The sequence below is a fragment of the Pungitius pungitius genome, chromosome 10, assembly GCF_949316345.1.
Source record: "Pungitius pungitius chromosome 10, fPunPun2.1, whole genome shotgun sequence".
Classification (NCBI taxonomy): domain Eukaryota; kingdom Metazoa; phylum Chordata; class Actinopteri; order Perciformes; family Gasterosteidae; genus Pungitius; species Pungitius pungitius.
Window position 1 is genome coordinate 6,018,834 of NC_084909.1, and position 20,804 is coordinate 6,039,637.

Genomic DNA, 20,804 nt, shown 5'->3' on the forward strand with positions numbered 1-20,804 from the left:
GCATGGTCCCAAGAGAGGCATTTTAAGAGAGAAAATAATTGTATCTAGTGATGCAAACCGGTCATCCGATTCTCCGAGAAGACGCATTTAAAATGATTCAAATTGCAACAAATAACAAAAGGATGCATGTGAATACATTTAGCTTTGGGGAAAGAGCTGCAGATTAAGAGGATCTGACTTTATTTAAAGGACAGTTCACCTCAACATCAAAAACACATATTTCTCCCTTTACCCGCTACTAATCAATCCAGGTTGTTTGTGTTACCCTTGTCTCCAACATATAAGGGCTTATTTATCACTTAACTTGAGGTTCAACATTTGATAAACGCAACAGCAATTATGAGAGAGTTGGATGAATCCAGGGAGGAGAAACAATATAAACAACTTTTATTTTAAATTCATTTTCTCGACCCTTTAACTCTTTTTGTCTTGCACCTCCATGCTCTTTATTTCCTTCGCGGTTCTGTGGTTGATCTGCTTGACGCGCAATTGAATGAAGGGCGCTGCGGCGCAGACGCCGCCAGGTGGCGCTGCTGCCCATCTGCCGAGAAGGTGGAGGCGCTGCACCGCCTTCATTGTCTCAGCCGAAGGCACCGGGAGTGGATCCGCCGCTCGGTCTCAGTGTAATCCCGTCTTTACCCCCGCGCACTCACTCAGTCGTCCGCCATGGCGACCGCGGAAAGCCTCCTCTGCGGCCCGAGCAGCTTGTGAAAAACTCCTCCCCGGAGCTTCCTCTTATTTCTGCGTTTTATCCCCGGAGCCGCCGCCGCTGGACGTGGATGTAACGAATACCTCCGCTCAGCTGAGGGTGGACGGGGGGGAGGGGGGACACACACACACACACACACACACACACACACTACTTTCGCGTGGATAAAACCCGCATTCCGGGAGAACAGAGGTAAGAACCGTGCAGCCCGGTGCGCTCTTGAAGGGAAGTGAGTCAACTTGTTGGATGAGATTAGGGGTTAAGTCTCGGGAGTGCGCGTGTGTGTGTGTGTGTGTGTGTGTGTGTGTGTGTGTGTGTGTGTGTGTGTGTGTTTGGTGATCCTGAGGATTTCGGAGAAGAACAACTCACACTGTGTGTGTGTGTGTATAAATATTTAAAAAAAAATAAGAAAAAGAAATCTCCTATATGCACCCATACTTCGTCCTAGTTGTCCTCCAGTGTGTGTGTGTGCGCGCGTGTGTGTGTGCGTGTTTTCGCGTGTGCGCGCGCGCGCGTGTGTCACGTTGCACACCGCAGTCTCTGGTGATTCCCCAGCTGCAATGCTTCCTCCGTGACATTTAAATGATCCCGGCCCGGTACGCTTCGTATCTGCCACCTAGTTCTTTGCAGAAGGTGTCTCTCCCTCCCTCCCCCCACCCCCGGCTGATGAAAGCGGTTTTGCTCTATTAACCCACATCACGCGCGGATAGTGTGAACATGTATCAGACTGCGTGGGAGCAAGTCGAACCTCACCGACTGCTGGACTTCACCATTACTCCTGCTCCGTTCCCACCACGCTCATTCAGGCTCATTGTGAGGGAGGCTTGGATGGCGGCCAAACTCCGGTCCCAACATGACTCCATCTCGCCGGTTTGCCTTCTTTTCGCTTAACCCACACACACATAATTTGCCAAATAATACAGTGTGAACCTGTAGTGATTCATGCGATGCCACACCCAGGTATCCGTGACGGTTGGAGAACACAGAGGAGATTGATCTCTTTTTTTTATTTTTTTTTTTACGAGGGGCTTCAGGTAGACGGCTTCTGGCAGCTCAGCTGTCACTCAAGGATTCCAGCTGTGCAGTCGTGTTTGGTCGGAGCCCGCACCTCTGGAGGGGGGCCCCTCCCCCTGGTGTGCCCCTCGGGCACAGGGGAGCCACTGTTACCAGAGCCTCTTACGGGCCGTAGGGGAATTTCAAGCAAACAAGTTCAAAGGGGGCGGGGTGAGAACACCCAGGGGTCTGTAAACGTCCCTCTGTATACACGGCAATTGTGCTTAATGTCCCACTGTGGCCCCTGGAACAAGGTGCCAGCTGTTCAACTAACTGGTGACCGTTTGGACCTGGGTTCCCTAGTCAGAGGAACTCGCGTACCCCTACACTCCTGCCTTGATAAACAATCCCGGGGTAAGGAAGGGTGTGGGGGGGCGGGGATTTTTGGGACTTTTGGGCCGAAAGGACTCCGTTTCACTGGGGCCTTGTTTTGAAGAGTGTCCTGTAACATGGAACGCGTGAGCGCTCCATAGAAAACGTGAATTTGCAGGAGCCGAGCGACGAGAATGGCATGTCTTAAATGAAAAATATGTCTGTTTCCATGCCTGGTGTGGATTCCATCACCCCGAGGGAGCGATAGCCGGCTGAGGAGTGTACAGACAGGTGCAAATGACCAGAACGGGCCCTCGTGGGTCCGGGGGTTCACTTTTTACTCAGATTGAATCTGCTTGTTGAATCCAAATCTTTTTTTTTTTATCCCTTATTTCTAGCTTTTAGCATTGTGAAGTAACCAAAGAAGGACTTTACCAATGAATTCATTGACAAGAATTGATCCGAAATGACACTCAAGCGCGTAAAAGATTAGAAACTTTAGAGACTCATTGTCCTTTCTGAAAGACTGGAGGACTTGTTGGAGATTTCTTAAGCATAGAAAATAAAGAAATCTGCATATCTTCACGATCAAATCTACACCGCAACTCCGAGATGAATCTGACTTGCAGAAGGGGAAGATCTGCTGCTTTGCCTGGATTTATTTCGCTTCAAATTGAATCTCTCTTTGTTTTTTGGACCGTCAGCCAATAAAATCGATTGGAAGACGCCTGCTTGGGCTCTACGCATTTCTCGTTTTCTCACAATTACTTAATTAAAGACTAACTGATTAACCGGTCAATGACAAAAACTATTTAATGGATAATGAAATTATTATTTGCAGCCCCAGCGGTCAGCCACCACTCCGGGTAACGTCTTATGAGCCTCTTCAAAGTGTCCTTGGGTCTATTTTCTCCCTGCACTCTGGATTACATCATCCACTCTTTTTTAAATTTTTTTTTATTTTTTTAAATGCCATATTCAGCTTTCAGTTTAAACTTGGCAGCAGTCGTTCACTGAGAACCGTGACGAAGCACTTGGTGAGGTCTCCGAGTGACATCAGCCTACTGGAATGTGCAATGAAGGGAGACCTCCGGGCCTCGGGCTGCCCCTCCTCCTTCATCTGAATATCAGATGCGACCTCAGCAGGGCGGCGGTTCACAACTCTGTTTGTCAGGAGCACGGCGCACGGATCACTTGGAGGAAGGGCGCCTCCGTTTGTTTCAGCCGCGATGCGTTGCTTTTAGTTTGGGTTTGATCAGCTGTTTACAAATGGCTTTGCTCTGTTTACGTCCCGTTTCTTGTAGCTATGACTTTTTTTTGTCTATTTTAAGAATGTTCCCTCCTGGACCGTCCCGTCCAGGACTTTGTTGTCTGTCTTTAAAAAGCAACAGACTGATGTGGATGCCTAGTGGTCACACCTGGATTGAAATAGTTTATATATAATACCCTTCACTCTCTGATTACTTAAAGTCGCTGCTCCTTCGTTTCACACATATCTCGCAGCGTACTCACGTGGTCGCCGTCATGCCCTTGAGACCAATTGAAAGTGTCTGTGTTTGAAGGCCTTACAGCCCTGCTGCTACGTCTCCTGCCACTAATTATCCGGACTCTTTGGTTCGACACTTTGGCCTTCTGATTTCGCGTGTCAAATCAAAGTAAAGCTGCTTAGTTTGTGCTTTGAAATCAACAATTCGCTTGGACCTCTTGAGCGTTAATTGGCCCTTCTCACAAGCAACAACTATCCGCCATTGCTGTTGACAGTGCAAACCTGCATCTGCAATGGCTGTGCTGGCGTGACACTGAAGGGCAGGCTGCACTGGTGCTCCCGTTAGAGGCGGTTTCTTGCTCCTTCTACTACTGTAACTTCTCAACTGCATTATGCTGTGTTGGTGCCGACTGCGTTTGCTTGGTTTCTGGGCAGGGAGCATCGCAGCGCAGCATGGCGGAGCCGGAGCCCATGGCCATCGGAGCAGGCCAGCGTCTCGGCGCCCCGGAGACTCTCGGCATCAGTACACTGGACCCCGGGCACAGACCCCCCGCCATGCCCTCTGGACGCCACGTCACCATCAGGGTGCGCATGTTGGACGACACGGAGGAGCTCTTCGACGTCTCGGTGAGTGAGAGCCTTCTTGCTCAGACGCGTTCTGGTGGGAATACTAATGTTTGATCGGGACTCCCTTATTACAGCACAGTAGCCAATAAGCAGATCGCGCTCCCATCGATGCAGCCGCAGTCTGGAAACCGGTTGGCATGGCAACTGCGTGAGGTTAAGTTGTTTAGTGCATAGATTGAGCTTGGGGGAATCATTTTGTTTATTGTTGTGGCGCATCTTTACATCTTCTTAAATCTCCCAACATGTTGCTGAGCTGTTCCACAGCTGTCATCTACTACCACTCATTTCTTCTCCAACGCTGTGTCCTCCTCAGGATTTTAATTTGGAAACGGGGACACCATTTTATTTCCCATTTCTGTCTCGCAAATGGTGTGATGATGTGTGAGGACGCATGTGCTTTCTTAGATAATGTAATGAAAGAAGGAATACTTTGACTGATGTTGGAGCTTCGATTAGATTCTAAATGTGAATATTATATCACAAACTGATGTAGAATTTGCAAATCTTTCATTGTATTCTCAAGGGGGAGACTGGAGATATTTTCTATAATTCTATGGTCATTGCCTGTGTAAAGGAAATCGGAAATAAATGTTATCCTTTAGAGAGCAATGACAAAGCTTTAAGAAAGCCGGTGCACCTTTTCCCAGTATTCCTGTGAACTGTGGTGTTTCTCAGAGGTGTCTTTTGTCTACAATTTTATTTTGAAGAAACATAAGAGCGGAGGACTGTTCTTAGAATGGAAGAAAACCCCCCCCCCTCTGTCACCACAGTCCTTCTTGGAGTCCTGCAGTCGCGGAGCGTTAGGGTGGATGTGTGTTTCTGGGCGTTTCCTGAGGCCTTATGGGTAAATGTTGGTCCTAAAGCTCATTTTTCCTGTGGTATGATTAGTCGAACTTCATCGATTATCACATCGAAATCTGTTTCTTTGCCCTAAATTAAGTCTTGTGCCGTTTTTTAGACCAGATTCTTAATGTTTTCACGTGGTCGCAGGTGTTTTTAGGACTACAGGTCACCAATACCTTTTGATTTATTCAGCATGTTTCACAGGACTGTGAAAATTCGTGTTGTTTGGAAGATTGCTCAATCTTAGATTTAAAAAAAATCATTTTTAATCATAATTTGTCTTTAGCTTGTTTCTTCTCTTCTTGTGTCGGGTTTCCTAAAGTTCGATACACAGACCCTGCCGTCTCTGCAGCAGGATCGAGGTGGAGAGACGGTAACAGAAGGCCCCCTCTAACCGAAAGCTTCATTCATGCTCAATTTAACACGCATTATGTCCTCCATCTCCAGTCAGCACTTGAGATAGAGATCTCAGCGGGCTAGATATTGTCTTTGCCTAGAGGTGCGCACGGAGGACATTTTCTTCAGTCCCGAGCCGACATTTCAGGTTGTTAGATACGTTATCTTTTCAACAAAGAACAAGGAAAACATTTATTTGTTCATGTTTACATTTAGTTGAGTGTTGCTTCAAAAAAAGAAAAAAAGAATCAGGGTCTATAGCACACGCGCTGAGATGAGGAAGACGAGTCTCTTCTTTTCCTTTACACCAGCCTACATCAGAGTGAAATCTCCGTTGTTTTTAGTCCAGCAGAGACGGACGGACGGAGGACCACGGACAAACAAACGTCCAATGGGCCTCGGATCTTGCTGATTAGAACTTCTCCCCAGCGGTAGGGAAGTGAGAAAACTGCACGGCCCGCATGCCACATTTGTCCAGCAATTATCTCGTCCTTTTATTTCTCAGCAGGAACACACAGGATTGTCGGTGAAGAGGCTTTAAAGTGATTTCACAGTGTGATTGACTCGGGGGGGGGGGTAGGCTTGTTTACGTGTCTCTTTGAGGGGAAACGCAAAGCGCCGAGCGCCACCCGGTAACCGACACCGATTCGGCTTCGGTTCCCGCTGCTCCTCTCGGTCAGAGTTTCCACCTCCAGTGGGCGGAGTATCGGATGGTCGAGCGGCAAAAAGCGGGCACGCGGCCACCGAGCCACCTCCTGGGTCAAATTATCCACAGAACCTGGACCACGGGCGCACTTGGTTCGGTTGCACTCTTTCAGCATGGAATCTTACGGGTTTATTGCACGTTTGGCTGGTGGCTGGTAAAAGATGGGAAAGGAAGTGGGACTGTAGCGTGGGGGTTAGGGGGTCAGGAGGTGGGCGGGGTGATGAAGGCAGAGAGATAAGACGGTGACGCTCATTCCTGTGAATGAAAGGAAAGTCACGCGCCATTAGCCAGAACTTATGGCCAGAATAACAATGAATGCAACCTAACCTGTAGTGTTCCACTTCCCATTAGTACTGACATTACTACACACACACACGTTCTCCACTGGAAATTCAGACTCAACTCTGTGTCTCCTCCTCGGGTTGCACCACTACTTCTGCTCTTCGTTGCTCTCTAACCACGTTGAGGTCTGCAGTCCATCTCTTTGTCCATTACAGTCACTGTAGGGACTCTTTTCTTTTTTCTTTTTTTTTTAAAGGCAGCGGCGCAGAGAGAAATATTGAATGCATTAATTACAGACCCTTCATTTCCTGGCATTTTCATTTGCTTTCCATACGAGTTTTCTTTTTCCTTTTTTTCATCATCCAGCAGTATCATTAAACTACAATCAATGCCCAAGTAAAACGCGTTTTCGGTCTCGCTGGGCTGATCCACCGCTTGCACACAAACTGTGAAATTTCATCTGTTCATTGGATCACCGTGAACATCTGTGGTACAATCAGGTTAAATGTGAATTACTTACATTCCCCGACTGTTCTTCTTGTGCCGCCAGCAGATTATCACTTATCCAGAAAAATGGTGCAGAATCATCATCTTTTGATCAGGGATGTCGGAATGCAAATCAGTGGATTACATTAATTTTAGTACGCCCCTCCTAGTATTTGTACTCGTTTGGTTATCGCCCTCTTATAATCCATCATTATAACGTAGAAGATGCTGATCTGTCTGCAGCACGAAGTCCACATCTTGGCAGGAAGCAGGTCTGAGGTCGACCCACTGAGTCACAGTCGCATTTGCTGCAGAGTTCATGTGACGCGTGCAATTCACCGCTCCCCCGGGGAGCTGACCACGCTGTCTGTCATCTCGGTGCACATCACATCCCCAGGGCTGGATCCCTAGTTTTATCACTATACCGTTTGCAACAACAGAGGAGATACAGAAGCAGGCGGTGAGTGAGATATGCGATGAAATCCCCTCAGCCTGATGCGCAACATACCTTTTGGCCACGTGCATTGGATCCTTTAAAATGATTTCCCCCATTCCCATCACTAAAGCATATGGGAAAGGGAAACAACCCAGCTAATGGAAGCACCCAGTCCAGAGCGCTTACCATCATCATCCTCATCATCATCCCACCAGTTGCTATTCCACACCACATCATATTGTGAGGGGAAGCAATTGGAGGAGCTCCAGCGTGCCTTGTGGTCCGCTGAATGGCCACGAGGTCCCGTCTTGATGAGGAGGAAGACAAAGAAGGGCTTCATTCAGCACTGCTTTCAACAACTTCAGTGTGGTTGTTTAATGACTGACTGACTGACCGACAGGGTGGAAGAGGTGCTTGGATGTTTTATAGTGTTTGGTCAACCTTCTTTAGATCAATTCCCAAATGGACATGGAGTCGGCTGTACCGCAGATGTAGCCACATTTGTTCTGCAGATCGGAATAGCAATTACTTAATGAATTGAATCGGCTCATCCTCGGCTTACTCTTCAAAGTGCTTGTTAAGTGTAACCACCATGCTATTTGTATACAATAAATTAACTACACAAATCCCATCAATAATATTTGGATTTAAAGGAAAATCTACACACCACAGACACATTTACTCTTAGGAAATGTTCATTATGTAAATAGTAGACATGTATGAGAAAATATTGACGCCGAAACAAGGCTCAGGTGTACGTGAGAATCCAATGTAATTACGATGGTCTCGGCACTGGCGAAACACGTAAGCACCGTTGAGATTTGAGCTACATATTACTTGTGCACATTCCAGATCACCAAAGGCTCTCAGTAGCTCATGTTTCATTTCCAAACACGCCATGTCGACTGCTAAAGAAGAAGGCATAGCTCGGGGGGCGCGGGGGGGGGGGGGGAGAAGGCCGTCTAGTCTTGACTCTACAAGCGTTGTGCTAAATCCCGTTAGACTCAGAGCTGCGCTGGGACACGGCCTGCTTCTGCACAGCCTCGTGGCGCTTTGATTTGGGGGGGAAGAGGGGGACTGGTGGCGCTACTATTTGGGCACAGCGGATGATTTGGCACCAGTACTTCCCGATGAGCCGTCGTTGGCAGAAAATGAACACAAATTTGATTTGATTGGCTATTAGAGCATTTTTGGGGAATTGCACAGAAGCTGTGCAGCCCAAAGCCTCCCCCATCCCCTCCCACAGTTTACACCATGTCAATGGGTTTTTGAAAACCCATTACCGTCGTTCCCCAGTCCCTAATGTGAGTCATGCACAAGTGACAGCAAGATCTATTCACATTGACTGTAGCATTCCCCTGGTGCAGATTTTCATAAAGTGGGCCTCTGTTGAGCAGAAGGAATTTGAAAGGAGCTCCAGTGGCAAACTGGTAGAAAGATGCGAGGAGATGGTGACCATGGCGATTCCCCCCTCCCTCCCTCCCTCCCTCCCTCCCTCTCTTCCTTCTCAGGTTATCTGGTCCTCCCACAGAGTGAATGGAAGAGTTTCAGAGCCAGCTTACAGATAAATAGCACCTCTCTGATTTGAACTGCCATGTCAACCCTTGAAAGTGTTTGCAGCCTGACTGTGGAGACGACCAGAAAGAGCGCTTGATAAAGCGATGATACTGGGAATTACCAGCATCCAGACATCTGTTGTCTGTTAAGCTAACATATTACACGCTCGCCTTTTGGGAGCCTTAAAATGGTAGCGCTTCTTGTTTCTGTTCTTCTGGACTGCCGTCCCGACGGTATCGTATTAGCCCCCTCTTAAGCTGTTCTTGTGTTATTCTCCGTGGCCTCCTGCCACGGGAAGAAATGATTCGCCGTTCATCATCCCTGCCTCTGCTGCCCGGAAAGCACCTCGTTGGCTCCACTGCCACGGCCTTTGAGCTGTGTGCGGGTGTGTACTCCCGCCGAGCCGCTGGCTGCGGATCCCTCACGCCCTCAATGCCATGCGACTTCGCGTTTGGAAAGGCCACATGGAATCCCGCCGCCCTATATGCGCGCGCGCGGGTTGCCATGGCTACGTAGTGGTGGACGAGGAGCGTCCGCGCCGCGGAGTGCTGTCTTCCGCTGATGTCTGGCGAGGAGGGAAGGCTGCGGGGGGGTGCTGCACACCAATTATGACTCACACATTCAGGAGGCACAGCCTAACAGCGCTGTGGCCTCTGGATGCGTGTGCCGGGCACGTTGTCTTATTAAAATCCATAGACTTAAGATATGAGGGCAAAACAGGGTTGGTGGATTATTAGCATGGGTCTGCTGTTATGGAGAGGGTCATACGCTCGGTGTCACAATTAAAAGGTAAATGGAGAAGATGAAGTATGTCTGTGCTACTGTAGATTCAGTCCTGTGGCTCACACATGCAGCGCATAGATGAAATGCTTTTCTTTCCTTTTTTTTATTTTTTTTTTTTAGATCCTCCTGCGGTGAGTGACACACATTGAGGCTGGAAAATGCGAGTGTGGCATTCATTGTTTTTGCATTGCAAAGTATTCTCATACTTTCCTGACCTGACCTCTGAACCCTTGCCTCTTCTCTCACGGCATGAAATTGAAATCCAGCAGCGGGATAAGGTTAGGGGAAGCGGGTCTTTTCCCACGCGCCATCTTCCTCCCTCGCATCCCAAAGTGTAATTGGGTCATGAGCGACGAGGGACAGGGAAGAGGAGCAACAGTGGGGAATTATGTGGTGGCTCGTGCTTACAAATGCTAACGTGAGAACACTACAAAGTTCAAGTCATAAAGATAAACTGGCATTTAGCGCATTTCTCTTGTTTAAAGTCTAAATCTAAACGAATCGTACTTTCCGCAAAAAGTGTGTGTTAACACGTTTTACAGATGAATTAGTACCAAAAAAAAGGATTGCAAATTGTGGATGTTTTGCTCTTTAGTGCCTTATCTTTTAATAATAACCAGCTAGGACAGGCTGACTGCACACTACATGCAGGGAGGTCTTTTGTGGATTTACGTCCCAATCCTACATGGGGAAGGCAATTTACTCTGCATCATTCACGCTGTTTCTTGGAGGAGAGCTGTCGCTGCTGTCGGGTCTTTGTCTGACCCCATTATGCTGTGCTGCTTTCTACACCGTGCACAGGTGCATGGGGAGAGGGGATGCCTTTTTATAATGAGTCCTGTTCCTATGGTAACCAAGACGGACGTCCCCGTGTCTGTCTGGTTCAGACGGCAGAGAAGTCGACTCTGCCCCCGCGACCGTCTTCTCGATGCACCATGAAGGGACGAGGCCAGCGCAAACGTAACCTGTGATCTTTTTGTAGACGCACCAAGGTGGATCCTTTTGACTTTTTATGCACATGCATAATTCCATTGAATGTCAGCCTTTCATGAGGGCGCTCTGATCCTTTCATTAAGCTCTTGAACCGTGTCACCGTATCCCAGCGACTTGGTAGGCGTCCCGCGACCTGATGGTGGGGGGCGGGCGGGGGGGACGGCGGCGCTGCTCCTGGCTGGCCTCCATCCTCACTCTCTGTGATGTCGTCCTGTGGTCTCAAATAAAGGGTGAACGCCTCTTGGGAGCCAATTGGCCTCAGCAGCTTCACAGCAGCACTGCCACTCTTCAATGAATTATGAATTTCTCATTGAGATTCAGGAGCGGAGGTAGGGGGCGGGGGGTAATTAACACGTAAAGCCCGACTAGCGGCGTGATACCATGGGATTATCCTTATCGTGCCGTGTCGTATTTTACTCCGGGCGCTCTGGCCTCACCTTCCCTGCTCTCCTCTCCTGCACTGTGCTTAGTCTGAGAGACGTGTCCCTGTGCTGCTGCACCACATATGCTGCCTTTCTTTCTTTTCTTTTGCCGGGTTTATTTTCTGCCATGCCTCAGTGGTAATTAAAACGCAGATCGCTCCATTTCACCCCGGCTCTGTTTTCGGTCAGTGCCGTAGCGCTGCCGGCAGTGAAGTTGCTCCCCCCCCCGCCCCCCCGCCCCCGTGATGCGTTTGAATGACATGTTGCATATCGGAATTCCTCTCAGCTGTACCTGTGCGGCCTCCCACTGCTGCCTGGCAGTAATTGAATTCAGGCTCTCCAGGGTAGATAGAGGAGATGTGTGGGAGGGACGGTGAGGATGAATGAAGCAAAGACTGCGGGGGGGGGGGGGGGGGGGAGAGATTGAAATCTCAAACCAGTAGCACCAGCTGCACATATAGCCGCTGGATAGGTATGGACCCCTTTCCCCCCTCATTATTATAGTTAGAACTGTTACATAAGCGAGCACCGAGTAGCAAACCAAAGGCTTTCATCTGTCCTGTTTTTGTTTTCCTCCTCTCGTTAGGCATCTTCTGGGCTTTGGGCGTCCAAACTGTTTAGCTTTACTCTGGCTCTCTCTATAGAGAGGTGACCCGAGGAAGTCCAACTCTGAGAGAATCACAGCTCTGTCAATGGGTGCACGGTGGGAATCACCCTTAATAGATATCAAAAGAAGTGTCCTAGGGATCATCTGCTTTCACACAACCATTGAGGGGGAGGGGGGGGGGTGTCTGTCTGTTCTGGGCATTTAAGGTCTCTGGAGTCTCTCTACATCAGCTGTCATTGGAAGGGCTTGCAGAGTGGCTCGCTCTAGCAGGCTGTCATCGGGAATTGTCGCTCTTTTGCGTCCCTTTAAGCCGCAGAAGTTGAATTACAGCGTCGACCACGTTGAGTACGATTTTATTGAACTCCTTTAGTGTCTTTTACAGAAATAAAAGGAAATAGATCTTGAAAAATTCTGCTGGATATACAGGTATTAGTGGCCGTGGACTGGCTGTATTTCGCATTTACCCAGTCGACCTCCTTTTAAACAGACATTTAGCCCCCCCTTATACACTTATACTAGTCTATGGAAATTTACACTTATATGACTATAAGGAGGAGTCAAATGTGAAACCTGGTTAACGTGGTTTACAAAACATTTTGTATAAAGAAATCCATGCCATTTCCATAGTGTGTGAAAATGAAATATGAAACCAAACCTTCTGTGAAGTTAGGATATTATATAATAAAGGAAATACAACATGGGACTATTATTAGTAGACGGAGCCTCATCAGATTTCACAATACCCTGAACTAAACCTTATCTCATGCAGGGTAGCCATGTTGCTGCATACTGTAGGTTACCATGGAGATCTTGGTTGTGCGACATTGTGCGACTGAAAGACAGGGTGGCACCCAGCATCGCGTAGCTTTGGCTCGCTAATCTCACTTTGTGAGACAAACCCCCGGCCTGCATTCACACCTAAAACACTCTTGTGCCTTAAAGCTCTTATTCCCAGAAACACTCATGTTCCCCTCTCATCTATTGTTTATGTGTTGTTAAATTAGTCAGAGTGGGTTGTGTCTTTCTCCTAGAACCCTTAAACCAAGGCATTTTAGAGCAAAAGTTCCCATAGTTTTCCCATATCCAGGGATGGTTTTATTACACTAGTATCGCATGGAGATATGGAGCATGGATCCGCTGTTGAGATAAAAAATAATGAATTACTATTTAACCTCAACCGCATGATTCCCTCCAGCCGCAAAAGATTTTTTTTTTTTGTCTCTCAGAGATTAGGAATCACAATTTTCCTTACGTTGCCATGGTAACTGGTCTTGCTGTGTCTTCCAGGGGAGAGGGATTGTTATTCTGTAGTCATTCGCAGACGCCTAAATTCCTGCTGGACCTGGTGGCCCGCAGACGTGAAGCAACAGCTGCCCTCTCTGGCCGCAAGAACTTCCGATTTACTCCGAGACAGGCTGGATTCTGGATTGTTTATTGGAAAGTATGCAAGTCTATGCTCACGCTGGTGTTAACATTTAGCAGCAGCAAATAAAAAAAAAAAAAATGTGGTTGTCCCTGCCCTTGTGTGTGCGTGAGTTAATCCCAAAATCGTACTCCGCTAAAGTGTTGCTGTCTCATCCAAGGTGCGCAGAGACACTCAGTATAGTTTTGCAAGTCTAATGACCACCTACTTTGACCAGCTTTGACCTGCTGTAACCAGAGTACAGTACTCTAACCTTCACTCTGGTTACTGCAGTACTCTAACCTGCACTCTGGTTACAGCAGTACTCTAACCTTCACTCTGGTTACAGCAGTACTCTAACCTGCCCTCTGGTTACTGCAGTACTCTAACCTTCACTCTGGTTACTGCAGTACTCTAACCTTCACTCTGGTTACTGCAGTACTCTAACCTGCACTCTGGTTACTGCAGTACTCTAACCTTCACTCTGGTTACTGCAGTACTCTAACCTGCACTCTGGTTACTGAAGTACTCTAACCTTCACTCTGGTTACTGCAGTACTCTAACCTGCACTCTGGTTACAGCAGTACTCTAACCTTCACTCTGGTTACAGCAGTACTCTAACCTGCCCTCTGGTTACTGCAGTACTCTAACCTTCACTCTGGTTACTGCAGTACTCTAACCTTCACTCTGGTTACTGCAGTACTCTAACCTGCACTCTGGTTACTGAAGTACTCTAACCTTCACTCTGGTTACTGCAGTACTCTAACCTGCACTCTGGTTACAGCAGTACTCTAACCTGCCCTCTGGTTACAGCAGTACTCTAACCTGCCCTCTGGTTACAGCAGTACTCTAACCTGCCCTCTGGTTACTGCAGTACTCTAACCTTCACTCTGGTTACTGCAGTACTCTAACCTGCCCTCTGGTTACAGCAGTACTCTAACCTGCCCTCTGGTTACTGCAGTACTCTAACCTGCCCTCTGGTTACAGCAGTACTCTAACCTGCCCTCTGGTTACTGCAGTACTCTAACCTTCACTCTGGTTACAGCAGTACTCTAACCTGCCCTCTGGTTACAGCAGTGGCATTACCGAATGCGTTTTCAAACCGAGTGCTTTCTTAGTTGTTGACCTTAATCCTTGTCCACAGGAAGTGCAGCCTTGCTCTGAGGCTCTTGCCTCTACATCTGTGTGCTCTGAGGTCAACTATATCCTGACCACCAATATCCCAGAACACCTTTGCACGGGCCACGTGATAATTGGACGTTCATTATGAAAACTGGGGAGCCCTGGGGATTGTGTTTCTGCAGCTGTTGAATTTCTTCTAAGGATAAACATTAGCGTATGTTTGGTTAGAGAGCTTTCAACAAATTGGTTTACATTCCAATCATATGTGCTATTTTTGCCACAGTTTTGGACGGTAGGTCATAACCGCGATCATCGGTGCAGCGTCTCGACTACATTACAGGGGAAAGAGCCTCTGGATTTGCGGCAATGGTGGATAAGTAGTTTAAGGCTAATCTCAAGGAGGCCAATTGGCCTCACCAGTAAAGCAGCATGTGCAGCTGTCATTGTGAATTACTGGTGGAGATTATGGGGACGTGAACGTGTGGAAGGACAGAATCTAACAACCAACACTTTCCTCGAGAGACCGAGGGGGGGGGGGCTGCAGCTCTGAAACAAACTCTCTTGAACCCCAAACAAGCTCCCAATGCCCCATCTACTGGCATTGTCAACGAAAGCGAAAAATTCTATGTTTCTGCCCCGATATTGGCCGTGAAAAGAAAAACCCCACAAAGTTTCATGATTATCATTTTTTTCCTTCCTGCCGAGGAAAGAAAACGGTGGTTAATCAAATCAATTGAATGAATAATTGAGAGATTTTAAAAAATGTGTTGGAGAAATAGCCTTAATTAAGAGTGGGTACGGATAATATCATCCGTCATGGTGTAAGTAGACAAAAAACAATTTGTTAATTAACCCTTTAGTCAATTGCCTGAAATTGAATTTGCAGCTAATTTAATGATTTATTTATTGCTTCAGTATTTCTACAAGAAGAGATTTGAATGTTGGGTTGAGTTCAGTTCGTTCTAGCTGTTCCCATTGCAGTTGTACATGGTGGATTATTTAAAACAACCGGATCTACATATTACGTTATATATTGACACTGTGTATCTTGTCGACATCCCTTATTTTGCTCACACATAAAGCACATAAGCATCCTATTATTATTATTTAGATGAGTGCAAGCGATCCAATGATGGCAGGCTGGCACATTGACTCGTACCTAATTAACATACCTTGGATATTATTGTTTCCGCAAGAACGTGTCCCATCTGTTATTGTTAAATTAAGTATACCTGGCCTAATTCTGATCGGTCTCCGCCCATGCCCAGCTCGCTAATCCAAACATCTGTTCCTTTGCCTCCTAAACGGCTCTGACATTAATAAGAGCGTTCTGATATTGTCTTAGAGTGCCAGCAGCGATTTGTGTTTTAATTAGGAAACTAAATATGGAAACAGTTGGTTTAGAATGCGCCCACACAGCTACTGACACATTCATTTCTCATTACTGGCCCACCACTGACCTGGAGTTCAGACGTTGGGGGGGGGGAGTAAATGATACTGGCTTGGTTCACTGGGAATAGGTGCGTGAAACTGGAGCCCCGGTTGGTGTGTGCTGGGCCTCAGCGGGCTGTGACAGATTGTGGATTGGATGTGACTTGATGAGGACTTGGTGCCGTTATGAGATACCGTTTTCCTCATTCTCTTGATTTGGTGGTCAGTTTGAGATGAATTGAGACCAGAGGGACATCATATAGTGTGGTCAGGTGTAATCTTCAACCTGCTATCTATTTTTCAGCTCTCAGGTGTTTTCTTTTTTTTTATCACCATTTTTTTGTCCTGACTAATGTTGAAGCAAGACTTGGTGCCTGACTCTTTTATTCACTTCAAATTGTAAAGAATGTCTTTGACGTGTGTATCCAGAATATACATGAAAGGCTTGTCTCTATTGGCCCCGAGTTGTGGGAGTTGTCGCTCACAGTTACGCTCAATTAATCTCTTAATTAACCTATTGATTGCCTCGCTTGCACAGTTGCAGTGCTGTACAGCGTTCACAGATGTCTCTCAATTCAGTCGGTGGTGCAGCTTTCTTCACACTGAAATGAGGCACAGAAACTAGTTATTTTGTCACATTCCCAATTTGTTTTATATTGCTACATGCAAGTTAGGTAGCCTAATACATGATCTCAATGTATTTTTAATTTTACTATAGATTTTTATAGTTTGGCGAGCAGAAAACATCCTAAAGGCTTTTGTCTGTTCTGGATGAGAGGAGATTTTTTTTTTTTTTTTTTACTGGTGAATATTAGCTCTTTGAACAAAAGTCTTTCCAAGCCGTTCATTCTTGAAACCCGTGATAATATTAGCAGTTTGAAATGTGTTATTCAGTTCTTCAGTCGGCTTTTATCCCCCTTTTAGAATGTGGGGTTTCTGGCTAAATGTGAAGAGTTACGTGCCCCCCCCCCCCCTCCCTCTCCTCCTGAAATGACAGTAATCCCTGCTCTGGGAGGGAGAGGTAGCTGAGAATAACCAGCGTGGGTCCAGAATTTGAAACTCCCCGAAAAAGATTCCGGCAGATGATGGAAAAAGAGGCCAGTGTTTTTTTTTGGGGGGGGGGGGTAATCCCAGCTGTTGGAAACCCTCCACTTGCCCTCATTTTAATGACACTCGGCTATGGCATGATAGAACTTGAAAACATTTTGTTTAACATAAAAAAGTGACTTAATATTTGCAAACACCGCAAAACAATGCTGTCATGTGGGCTTGAAGCTTTGCATCAGAGCCCCCACTGTAAGATGTGGCTGATGGCGCTCTGACTGACAGCGGGAGGTCCTCGCCCCCACAGCTACGCGCTGCTAGTTATTCAGCAGCACAACGGTCACGACAGGGCGCTTAATTATTCTTTATGCAGGATCAATATGTTTTCTAGCAGCCAAGGCGAGCTCTGCGGAGGTTGTGTGGAAAGGGGGGGGGGGGGTGTCTACTTCCATCCCAGCCCCTATTCAATCTCAGGGACGTTATTTTCATGGTTGTCCTCTGGGGGCCTGGAGGCTGGCCCACTGTGACAGAACTACTCCGACAGCTGCGGCAGCCCAATCATCACTGGTCCTTTTCATTTCTTTTTTTTTTGGGGGGGGGGGGGGGGGTTGATATTTTTTGTGTATGCAGCAGGAAGATTTGTATTTGTATTTTGTGGAAAAGCCTATAATTGAATAATGCTGAGTAGGGCATCATGTTTTGGTGTAGGTATAATTGTGTTACAGCGTTCCAAATTCCGAACGCACCAGTGGCACAATTTGCGCGGTCACATGTCCGTACGTGCTGTCACGGTATGCAGGTAATTTCACAGGCTTATCAGCAGGTTTGCCCTCCCCCCCCCCCCCCCCCCCCCCGTCTCTCTTTGTCAGCTCGCTGCTGAAGTCGAGTCACCCTGGGAATCTCTCCAGCGCATGACCTGAATCTCAATGAGCTTCAGTTGCCGCTGACCCCTCTGTCCTCCGCTTCCCTCGCGGCGCGGCGCGTGCACTTTGCTCCTGCAGCTCCATGCGAAGACGAGCCATGTGCAGTAGGGGGACCGGCAGTCGGAGCAGTCTTCACATCACATTTTCAATAACCGCACGAGAATCATTCAGTGTGGGAAATGTATTTGCCTTTTTGCTGTGAGCCGTTCTGTAATCTCGGCTCGGCCTTGGGCAGCGTTATCAGTGGTTTACTTCAAAGGATCTAAAATCACTCCTGGGGATTTTCGTTGCCTCGTCTTCACTTGGGAAAGTTCCGAAAAGTCGTAATGAATCTCCTGAAGAATGTTACCAGGCCTCAGAAGTCAGTTTGAGAATATTCTTGTATAGCTGTAAAAATATTTTTGCAAGCTGTACCAGTTAACCACTGGATGTAGTTGAATTTGCAAACGTGACCTTTTCCCCCGTCATTGCTTAATTTGCTTATTCTGCTCTTTAAATCAGATTCTCTTTCATCTTTGACCTCGATCAGTGGCGTTGCCGAATGTCACAGCTGAAAACCTCTCGCCGTGAGACGGTTGGCTCATTGATCTGTGGAGATATGGCTGAACGAGCAGGGGCCTTTGGACCTGCCCTCCAAAGACGCAAGACGATACCAAACCAGTCCAACAAACAAATAATCAACTACTCCTCTGTTGTACTCTCAATAATTCCCTTTGTTCTCCGTGTCTATCTAAATGCCTAAAGGCATTGGCAGTCTGTCCACCACCCACCCAACAACAGTGGTGAGCACTGCCAGTGTGAAGTGGAGCGTACCAGAAACTCCTTGAGGAGAAAAGCGTACAGGCACCACAAAGCTGCTTTACACCTGACCTCTTATGATTGTTTTGTGCTGACAGGAGCTTACTAACAAGAGGTGGGATTCGCTGGGGGTTGGGGGGGGAGGTGGTTGCATCTGTTCCATCCTGAAGTGAAACCCAAGTGGACGCATGTGAAGACAACGCTGTCATCTTTATTTAGCGTGCGGAGGTCGATGGAGCGCAGCATGTTGGCGTTCATACACATGTAGGCAGTGAGTAGCATCCCTGGAGCCCCTGCGGTGTCAGACCTAACCGACCCAGACAGACGGCCCCCTGGCCCCGGGGGCCGAGGCCGCTGGATCGTGGGTGCAGCGTCTCACTCGGGAATTGGCTGCGTCCGAGGAAACCAGCTACAGTGCTTTTAATGGATGGAGGTGATAAAAAGGGGGGGATTGGTGACATTTTCTTGGCATTGCGGATGATCAAAGAAATGTCATCCGCTGAGCATGACCAGAAAGGTTACAGACTTTTTAAGACCCTAACCTTTCTGTTGGGGGTAACCCTGCATTACAGATGGAGAGGGAGAAGGAATCTGTTAAATCTAGTTTTGGAATGGGGAAAAATAAAGGAACATTCTATTGTATGTCCGATATGATCTTCAAATTGGAGCTTAAGTGAGACGTAGCATGCTAACACACGCGACTGCCGCTGAATGCTAAACATTAGCATGTTGCCATTTGAGCGCATCTCGTCGCTGACGTTCACATTTCAAACAGGCGCTCACACATCTGCCAACCGGGCTTTGGACCCTTTGCATTGTCACATGGGGCAGCCATTTCCATCGGTCAATAACGTGGGCTATTATGTGATGTCCGATTTGTACATACATACATAAACAATAAAATGAGCTTCAGTGTTCGGTTGCTGGTTATAGCAGGCGGTGTCATGAGTTACTGAGACACTCGCGCTTTTCCTCCTATGACGAGTCAAACCATCTGCTTTTTTTCTTCCAGTTCTGTCGGGTAAACCGTGTTTCATCAGAACAGAACGAGGAGCGTGTCACTATTCGTGTCCTCTTGAGTGCCTGCGTCATGGCGACGGTCAATCCCTGTGACTTCATTAACGACGGCGCTCTTGTTGTGTCGGCTGCTGCAGTGTCAAACGGCGGGACCATAACTCCAGTGGGCAACAGCGGCATTTAATCAAGCCCTCGCCGGCTCTAATCGGCCTCCGCCTCACCCTCCTCTGCTCGGCTCGTGGTCATTTTACGCGGTCGGCTGATTTACAGTGCTGGAAATGGACAGTGTCCCAGTGAGAAACGCTCTTCAGCCTTCACTGTGTTCAGCGGAGTTGCTTCTGCTGGTCTTGTTCCTGCAGAGCACATTTGACAACATCTGTGCAGAAAACTGAATTTTTAGTTGTGTGTGTGCATGTGTGCATGCATGCATGCATGCGTGCGCCCATATGGGGGTAGGAGGGTTTTGGCTGATGGTCTCTTTTGCTCCAGCCTCATTGTGGCTTCCCTCATCAGCGGCATCACCATATGGGAACAGCATGTTTGTGGTGTTGGGATTGCCCTCTGCACTGCACGGGGGAGAGCGAGAGAGAGAGACAGAGACTGCAAACGGGGAGGGGGCGGGGGGGGGGGGGGAAGATTATGGATTCAGTTTCCGAAGTGTTAACCCTCTCACTAAGCTGGTAAAGCTTTAATTATACTTTTTTCGACGTATACTTAAGAACATTCTTTGCCTTTTGAACTACTACACGGAAGAGAGGATTCCAACGCAGTTCTGCTTTATGAAGGAAAACCCTCGCAGTGGCTGTCATTTTGTCCAAAGAAGTAGAGGAGAAACTGCTTGAAACACACTCTGGATTGCTACGATAAACTCATTCAGTAGCTGGAATCCGCCGCACACTGATGCAAACCAGTCACGAGGAAGCAGCCATGCAGAAATACTCTTGTTTGTGTGACAGGGCTCTGTGTCTCCTCGGGCCGATGTTTTAGTGGAAATTCCTGACATTTATTTGACCTTCCCTGGCAACCTTCTGGCTCAAATGTTGTGGTTGCTTTTTGAGGTTCTGGCGTTATCACAGAAAAGTGGGTGGGCCTCGAAGTCAGTCTTCAAAATGTACTGTATGTTGGGTGTAGGAGGCCAGAGATGTTCACCTCTTATCTCATCCTAATACTGTATCTGCCGCAAAGGCTGCTGGTGCATCATCAATGACACAATCAAAGACCGGATCCAACACTTTCCAGCTTTTTGTGGCCTACTGCGTTGTTGATTGTCAGGATGGAGGAAAGTCCGAGGGGTCGTGTATTTCAGTGACCATTTCATTCCACAGGGTTTTGACTACTAAGCACAACTCCTTTGTGTCAAATTCTTATT

The 20,804-nt window shown here is 47.5% G+C and overlaps 1 protein-coding gene across 3 annotated transcripts in view; it reads left to right on the plus strand.

The window, feature by feature from the left end:
* The first annotated feature begins 600 nt into the window (after positions 1-600).
* Positions 601-20,804, plus strand: part of LOC119228554 (FERM, ARHGEF and pleckstrin domain-containing protein 1) — a 39,076-nt gene continuing 18,872 nt past the window's right edge. For 2 of the 3 annotated variants that reach the window (XM_037488289.2, XM_037488292.2), the window contains exons 1-2: positions 602-901; positions 3,996-4,187. In XM_037488289.2, coding sequence (XP_037344186.2) covers positions 4,014-4,187 — 174 coding nt within the window. In that variant the 5' untranslated portion in view covers positions 602-901; positions 3,996-4,013. Of the gene's footprint in view, positions 902-3,995; positions 4,188-20,804 lie in introns of all 3 variants that reach the window. The other variant, XM_037488290.2, reaches the window with a different exon arrangement.